Raw genomic sequence first — 9,173 nt, 5'->3', positions numbered from 1 at the left:
CGTGGTGCAAACGTGACATAAGCCTCTTATAAATATGCCCCCAACTTTATTGGATTTTACAAAGTGGGAAAGCTGGTATATATACATATTTACTAATCCTATAGTCAAGAAACTATAAGGCAATTAAAAAGAGCCATACAAAGTCGATGAAATAAATGTGTAAGCATTTCACAACGGGTCGAATAAACACACATGAAGAATAGAAAGGAACCGAAATAAAAATGGATTTCAATATAGAACCATTTAATAAACTATCTAGTGCTCCAGTTCCTCAAAATCAATTTATCAATCATCAATAAAAATCTATTTTCAATAACAAAGTTTTAGCAACCAGAAAGGTTCCACGAAGTCTAGGTTAAACCAACAGGAGTAAATATTTATAAGTAAAATAGAAAACAGGATAATGATTTAATATAATATACACAAAATATATATAGAATTATAAGATGTAACAGAATAGAATAGTTATTATGTCACAGCATGTCGCAGTTGGCCTATACGTTTGACTTTGTCTCTGTCTGGCGCGACCAGATAACCACAGTTGGCGCTTTGTGCTTTTTGGAGCTAATTTCACTAAAGCTTTTACAATTGCATATATCTGGTTTTACTGATTGGAATTTTGTCATTTTGATCTTGTTCTGTGTATTAAAAGTAACTCTATTTTTCTAACTTGGGATGGGATCCTTTTTGTGTGGTGTTTCTTACTTTATTACTGTTTGAAGTGTTGCATCAATACTTTGCACATTGCCTCTAAGTTAAGCCTGACTGATCTGTGCCAAGCTACCAGAGAGTCGAGCACAGGTTATTTTCGGGTTGGCTTGTGCCTACCGTGACAAGGACTGTGGTTGCTGCTTGTCCAGGGCTATCACCCCACTCAACCAACAACTCAGTTTCTCACAATCACCATCTATTGATTCAGAATGTAGAGTCTTTTATTCGAAGGAATGTGGCACTGAGTCAACAGATGGGCTGGTAGCGTCAATCTTTAATCGTGAGGTTGCCGGGAATGATTGACAGTCCAAGACCAAGAGTCTTCCTATTACTTTACAAGACGGCAAATATTCAGAGGAGTCTTGGCATCGGGAGGATGATAATCAGAACGGTCTGGGTCAATTCAGAAAGGCAATTAAAACGCACCTCTTACACTGCCGTAGGCCTGTTTCCTCTCTTCCTCGTCCGGTTTTCTGCTGCTAGCGCCGGGACGCCTCTCTGCTGGGGCAGCTGTTGCGCTTTATAAATGGCATATAACATAACATAACATATAACATAACATGTGGTCAATATCTGTGAAACTTAAAATATGAAAGTTTCTCTCAAGGGTAAAGACTCATGTTCTGATAAACAGACTGGTTCAAGTGACAAAAAAGGATTTCTAATAATTTTATTGTGGAATAAGAGAAATTCTCTCCAAGAAAGCTTCCTTCCTGAGTTGTAGGAACTAGTGACAATCAGAGCTTTAAGCCGGTTCCTCCGTTCAGAACTACATGTCCTTATTCCTATTTCATTTTCTCTTATTCTATTGGTGAAAATTTGGAGAGGGAAAGAGGGAATGACCTTGTGGACATGATCTTGTGATTCCTCCTTTGGATAAAAGACACGCTGACACAAAAGTTGGAGATCGTACACTGACTTCCTTCTCCCAATCTTTTAATTCTCCCTCGCCTTTCCCTTCAACATCAAAAAGTCTTGGTGCAGAGGCTGGAGGAGAAGGTCTTTTAAGGTTAGGTGCACTAAATCCCTGTTCAGCTTCCACTCAAGCACCCAGGAGGATATTAACTAAAAGGACCTACAATCATCATTGGATTTCATTTGATGCATGATGTCAAATATATATATATATATATATATGTTTTCTCCTACAAAGTATTCTGCAAACAGCATATGGCAGTTTTTGGGTTTGTCAACATCAACACTTAGATGACATGGCCGTCCAATACGACGTTTGCTCTCCTTGGGCAGCATTAACGGAAGTAGCAGGCCGGGTAGCAAGGTTGTTAAAGGGTTTGACTCTTTGAGAGCAAGGATTCAATGGATTTCCTTTTTGGAACTTACATTTAGTGTTGAAGTGTTCGCGTGAGTGGGTGCTTGAATATATGTTCCACCAAATTTCTAAAATCTTTGAAGATAGAATAGTTCTTTGATTCAATCCTAAATTTATTCCCAAGGTGAGCGCAGCATCCCATAAAAAACAAGCAACTGTGGTAAGCACAGCATTCCACAAAAAACAAGCAACTGTGGTAAGCACAGCATTCCACAAAAAAGAGGGAACTGTGGTAAGCACAGCATTCCATAAAAACCAAGCAACTGTGGTAAGCACAGCATTCCACAAAAAACAGGGAACTATGGTAAGCACAGCATTCCACAAAAAACAGGGAACTGTGGTAAGCACAGCATTACATAAAAAACAAGCAACTGTGGTAAGTACAGCATTCCACAAAACAGGGAAATGTGGTAAGCACAGTATTCCATATAAACCAAGGAACTGTGGTAAGCACAGCATTCCATACAAAACAGGGAACTGTGGTAAGCACGGCATTCCATAAAAAACAAGCAACTGTGGTAAGCACAGCATACCATACAAAACAGGGAACTGTGGTAAGCACAGCATTCCACAAAAAATGGGGAACTATGTTTAGCACAGCATTCCATACAAAACAGGGAACTGTGGTAAGCACAGCATTCCACAAAAAACAGGGAACTGTGGTAAGCACAGCATTCCATACAAACCAAGGTATTGTGGTAAGCACAGCATTCCCATACAAAACAGGGAACTGTGGTAAGCACAGCATTCCATAAAAAACAAGCAACTGTGGTAAGCACAGCATTCCGTACAAATCAGGGAACTGTGGTAAGCACAGCATTCAATAAAAACCAGGGAACTGTGGTAAGCACAGCATTCCGTACAGACCAAGGAACTGTGGTAAGCACAGCATTCTATACAAAACAGGGAACTGTGGTAAGCACAGCATTCCATACAAACCAAGGAACTATGGTAAGCACAGCATTCCGTACAAAACAGGGAACCGTGGTAAGCACAGCATTCCATACAAAACAGGGAACTGTGGTAAGTACAGCATTCCATACAAAACAGGGAACCGTGGTAAGCACAGCATTCCATACAAACAGGGAACTGTGGTAAGCACAGCATTAGCATTCCATACAAAACAGGGACCTGTGGTAAGCACAGCATTCCATAATTCCATACAAAACAGGGAACTGTGGTAAGCACAGCATTCCGTACAAAACAGGGAACTGTGGTTCTCGTTTTGCATTCTGAATCAGGAGCAGATATTGAAGATTCTTCTGTGCTGTCGTGAGAACAGTAAAAATTGATCTTCAGAGAGCTCAGTTTAGGAAGCGCGATTCTTTATTTGTGAATTTGGGGGTCACCAGAAGAGGATACAATCCTCTTTCTATACACTTGCGAGATGGATCAAAGAGGTACTCACTCTAATGTATTTTTGGCAGGTGTTCTGCTGCCTGGAGGCATTCAGGCATGATGACCGTGAGGAACGGGATTATGCTTTCTTGTCTAACAAATTGGGAGTAGAGTGAGATCCTGTTGGGTTGTTTGTTTCAACAGTGAGGATTTTTCTATGAAAGCTTTGGTATTCATGGAAAACCTAAGTAATGGGAGGAGTAGGGCAGATGAGGAAGTAATGTCTGGATTACTTACCATTATTCTTCATTACTCTGATCTATACTCCTCGTGCCGTTACTTTTGTCCCTCCCTGCCGCTAAGTAATTCTTCACAGTGATGGAGGCGTAAGCACTACTGGTTTAGATCAAATAGAAGACTGCGTGAGGTTAAGGCTGGTCTTACTAATGAAAAACATAAGTAATGGAACGAGGTGTGCAGTATCGGAGTAATGAAGATTACCGGTAAGTAATCCAGACATTTCAACCCGATGAAAAAGGGAACTATTGCATGTCTATGTCTATATGGGGGTTTTTGTAGAGCGCGGCTGCTACTCCAAGGAGTGTCCTGGCGCTGGATGCCGAAAGGGAACAGTGGGGCAAAAGGGGGGCTACAGGCTGGAGAACAGCCAGGTTTTCAGCTTTTTCCTATAGCAGGAGTATTTATATCGAGCCTCTTGTCCTGCAGGGACCGAGGGAGCATCGACTCTCATCCAATCAAGCACACGGTCGTAATGGATTCCAAGACCGCAGCAGAAGACTTCTCTCGGAGGTCATGTTGTGGTACCATGGCACCGACAAGGCCATGGGCATCTTTACTCCTGTTACAAGTCGTGTTTGAAGATTCGGTTCCCTTCAATGACGCGGCAGCCACTTTCAGGATGGTTTTCACCTAAAAAAACAGACACTATTATTAGGAACAGACAGAAACCGAATATAGAGTGCAGTAACAGGGAGTACACAAGCCCACAGGAGCAGAGCCATAGTGGGGTTCAAAAGCTCACCTTCTGAAGATCATTAGGGGTAGGCAGGAGTAAGTGGCCTGCTGTTGGTTATACTGATGGATAGGAGAGAGTCATCTCCTCACACGGTAGGAGCCGTGGGGCTTGTCCCTGACTGCACAGTGGAAGGAGAGGGGTATTATCCCTTTACACAGCAGGAGTGGATAGGGCCGACTGTAGTTAGACTGTGGGAACAGAAGGATCTAACCATCCCCACTCTGATGGAGGTGAGGGGTCTCCCCTCATTACAACTTGGGAGGTGGGGGGCATTCGCTGATCATACTGTGGGACATAAAGAGGCTGTCCTTGGAGGCCACTGGAAGGGCTATGACAGAGGCAAAGTGATCAACAGAGCGGCAGGTGCAGTGGCACAGGGTTCAGCGCCCTGAGAGCTCCACTGCACTACAATTATAGCTATTTGTTCCTATGAAACCAGTGGATGGGGGGGGGTCCTTTCCCCTTGCTTGAATTGGGGTCCCTGTAAGTCTTGCTTCGTCACTGACCTAGGATCACACAATGAGAGGGGGGGGGGGAGACTGTCTGATTCAACTATAGAAGGCAGGGGGTCTGTCCCTGATTAGACGGTGGGGTTGAGGTGTCTGGCTAGGACTTCACAGTGTGAGGTGAGATGCCCATCTCTGGAGGTGAGTGGTCTCTCTCCGGTCACAAAGTGCGAGGTGAGGGGCCTACGTCTCACTGCAATGTGGAAGGTGAAGGGTCTTTGCTGAAGGTGAGGGGTCTGTCTTTAGAGGTAAGGGGTCTGATCATGGAGATGAGGGGTTTTCCCTGCAGGTGAGGGGCCTGTCCTTAGAGGTGAGGGGTCTGTCCCTGGAGGGGAGGCCCTGGGGGTGTCTGGCCCAGGAGATGAAGGGTCTTCCCTGGAGGTGAGGAGTCTGTCCCTGGCCACATTGTGGGAGGTTAGGGTCTGTCCTGGGAGAAGAGAGGTCTGTCCCTGAAGGTGAGGGGTCTATCCCTGGTCACATTGTGGGAGGTGAGGGTCTGTCTTTAGAGGTAACGGGTCTGACCATGGAGGTGAGGGGTTTTCCCTGCAGGTGAGGGGTCTGTCCCTGGAGGGGAGGCCCTGGAGGTGTCTGGCCCAGGAGATGAAGGGTCTTACCTGGAGGTGAGGAGTCTGTCCCTGGCCACATTGTGGGAGGTTAGGGTCTGTCCTGGGAGATGAGAGGTCTGTCCCTGAAGGTGAGGGGTCTATCCCTGGTCACACTGTGGGAGGTGATGGTCTGTTGTTGGAGGTGAGCGATCAGCCCGATTTTTGGACACACAAGATCTAGGACCACCAGGGCAGTTAAGTGCTGAGTGATCTGTGTGAGCGCATGGTGGCTAGAAGAACGGGTAGCGCATTAATAGGGGATGGGTGTGTGTGCAGTGTGTGTGGACAAGGGCAGCATGGGGGTAGAATGTGGGGGGTCAGCAGTGAAGCGACTAGGGCAGTGCAAGTACAGGCAGTGTAGAGGGATGATCAGTGAATAGGCAAGTGATAGAGGACATGGATGGACAGAGTGAGTGCAGGGATGATTTAGTGAGTGACTGACTGCACAGATGATTCAGTGAGGGGAAACAATCCTAACAATGCGGGCATCACATCGCGATGCTATTACAATAAGGTTGTTACAACGACCGGGTTGTTACCATGCAATGCCATTACTACGCAAGTCGTTACATTGACTTGCAGTAGATGACGTGCTTACATTAGAAATAGTATAATTTACTATTCCAACACCTTCCCTACTGTTACACTGGCTGGAGTTGGAATAGTAAAATATACATTTCTAATGTCAGCCGCCATCTACTGCAAACCGATGTAATGACTTGCGTAGTAATGGCTTTGCATGGTAACAACGCACTCGTTGTAATGACTGCGTTGTAATGGCACGCGGAGTAATGGCTCTCGTTGTAACGAGTCATATTCTTCAGTGAGTGACTGACTGCAGGGCTGGTTCAGTGAGTGACTGACCGCATGGATGGTTCAGTGAGTGACTGACTGCACGAATGGTTCAATGAGTGACTGACTGCATGGACGGTTCAGTAAGTGACTGACTGCATGGGCGGTTCAGTGAGTGACTGATTGCATGAATGGTTGAGTGAGTGATTGAATTCATGGACAGTTCAGTGAGTGACTGACTGCACGGATGGTCCAGTGAGTGATTCACTGCACAGGTGGAGAGATGGATGAAGGGGTATGTTAACAAACAGCTGTATTAATGGATAAGTGAATGGTTGGGTATGAGAGTTAGTAAGTTGATATGGCGAGATAGCTATAAATGAGACTTTTTAGAAAGCTTTAAAAAGACTTGGGCTCAGCTTTCTTCAACAAAATAGGAAGCAATGAGTGTTTGAGAAGTCATGAATCATTCTTTTAACCTGCTAACCATGGATTTCCAACACATGGGCAGCGCATGTGAAAAGATGACGCAAATATGCCTCCGGTCACAAAGTGCGAGGTGAGGGGCCTACGTCTCACTGCAATGTGGAAGGTGAAGGGTCTTTGCTGAAGGTGAGGGGTCTGTCTTTAGAGGTAAGGGGTCTGATCATGGAGATGAGGGGTTTTCCCTGCAGGTGAGGGGCCTGTCCTTAGAGGTGAGGGGTCTGTCCCTGGAGGGGAGGCCCTGGGGGTGTCTGGCCCAGGAGATGAAGGGTCTTCCCTGGAGGTGAGGAGTCTGTCCCTGGCCACATTGTGGGAGGTTAGGGTCTGTCCTGGGAGAAGAGAGGTCTGTCCCTGAAGGTGAGGGGTCTATCCCTGGTCACATTGTGGGAGGTGAGGGTCTGTCTTTAGAGGTAACGGGTCTGACCATGGAGGTGAGGGGTTTTCCCTGCAGGTGAGGGGTCTGTCCCTGGAGGGGAGGCCCTGGAGGTGTCTGGCCCAGGAGATGAAGGGTCTTACCTGGAGGTGAGGAGTCTGTCCCTGGCCACATTGTGGGAGGTTAGGGTCTGTCCTGGGAGATGAGAGGTCTGTCCCTGAAGGTGAGGGGTCTATCCCTGGTCACACTGTGGGAGGTGATGGTCTGTTGTTGGAGGTGAGCGATCAGCCCGATTTTTGGACACACAAGATCTAGGACCACCAGGGCAGTTAAGTGCTGAGTGATCTGTGTGAGCGCATGGTGGCTAGAAGAACGGGTAGCGCATTAATAGGGGATGGGTGTGTGTGCAGTGTGTGTGGACAAGGGCAGCATGGGGGTAGAATGTGGGGGGTCAGCAGTGAAGCGACTAGGGCAGTGCAAGTACAGGCAGTGTAGAGGGATGATCAGTGAATAGGCAAGTGATAGAGGACATGGATGGACAGAGTGAGTGCAGGGATGATTTAGTGAGTGACTGACTGCACAGATGATTCAGTGAGGGGAAACAATCCTAACAATGCGGGCATCACATCGCGATGCTATTACAATAAGGTTGTTACAACGACCGGGTTGTTACCATGCAATGCCATTACTACGCAAGTCGTTACATTGACTTGCAGTAGATGACGTGCTTACATTAGAAATAGTATAATTTACTATTCCAACACCTTCCCTACTGTTACACTGGCTGGAGTTGGAATAGTAAAATATACATTTCTAATGTCAGCCGCCATCTACTGCAAACCGATGTAATGACTTGCGTAGTAATGGCTTTGCATGGTAACAACGCACTCGTTGTAATGACTGCGTTGTAATGGCACGCGGAGTAATGGCTCTCGTTGTAACGAGTCATATTCTTCAGTGAGTGACTGACTGCAGGGCTGGTTCAGTGAGTGACTGACCGCATGGATGGTTCAGTGAGTGACTGACTGCACGAATGGTTCAATGAGTGACTGACTGCATGGACGGTTCAGTAAGTGACTGACTGCATGGGCGGTTCAGTGAGTGACTGATTGCATGAATGGTTGAGTGAGTGATTGAATTCATGGACAGTTCAGTGAGTGACTGACTGCACGGATGGTCCAGTGAGTGATTCACTGCACAGGTGGAGAGATGGATGAAGGGGTATGTTAACAAACAGCTGTATTAATGGATAAGTGAATGGTTGGGTATGAGAGTTAGTAAGTTGATATGGCGAGATAGCTATAAATGAGACTTTTTAGAAAGCTTTAAAAAGACTTGGGCTCAGCTTTCTTCAACAAAATAGGAAGCAATGAGTGTTTGAGAAGTCATGAATCATTCTTTTAACCTGCTAACCATGGATTTCCAACACATGGGCAGCGCATGTGAAAAGATGACGCAAATATGCCTACAAATACCATGAATACCAGGGCCAGCATTATGCCAGGGCGGCCAGGATCATGTAACAAGTTACCACCACTGTTCCAATGCTGGGCACCACCATGCTGATGTCAGGCAACTGTTGCTGCTCAGCACTAGGACTCTTCTTGATGCTGACCCCTGAGGGCACAGTATCATATAAAGAGGGAACACAATAGGGTTGTGGATGTGGTGTCATGATTATCTCTAATGTTTGTTGTACTTTCATGGTCGACATTATCCTAAATGTCCATGGCAGGACACTCAGTCGTTATGGACACAATGTGTGGCGCTGCTCACCCTCTGGGAGCTCCACCTGTCCCCATCGCTGGCCTTTAAAGCCGACATGTCAACCTGAGGTAGATTCCTACCACAACCAAGGAAGGAGGAAGTAGCGGTGCCCATTGTCACCACAGAGACACCAGCAGTCTTGTGCCTGTGAAACAGGAATGCCTTGTCAAATAGGCAGCTCCTGAGGGACAACAGGCGGGCAGCTGCTGAGGGAGATCAGGTAGGCAGCTTC

General features: G+C 46.2%; 1 protein-coding gene across 2 annotated transcripts in view; it reads right to left on the bottom strand.

Moving 5' to 3' along the window:
• Positions 1 to 222: 222 nt before the first annotated feature.
• The window catches only part of LOC146869730 (major histocompatibility complex class I-related protein 1-like), a 230,165-nt gene continuing 221,214 nt past the window's right edge, over positions 223 to 9,173 (bottom strand). The window contains exon 8 of one of the 2 annotated variants that reach the window (XM_085613693.1): positions 223 to 4,309. In XM_085613693.1, coding sequence (XP_085469819.1) covers positions 4,242 to 4,309 — 68 coding nt within the window. In that variant the 3' untranslated portion in view covers positions 223 to 4,241. The remainder of the gene's footprint in view (positions 4,310 to 9,173) is intronic. The other variant, XM_085613704.1, reaches the window with a different exon arrangement.

Source organism: Triturus cristatus, chromosome 1_1, assembly GCF_964204655.1.
Source record: "Triturus cristatus chromosome 1_1, aTriCri1.1, whole genome shotgun sequence".
Lineage (NCBI taxonomy): Eukaryota > Metazoa > Chordata > Amphibia > Caudata > Salamandridae > Triturus > Triturus cristatus.
Note: the sequence above shows the minus strand (reverse complement) of the source record. Positions and strands in the feature narration are given on the sequence as shown.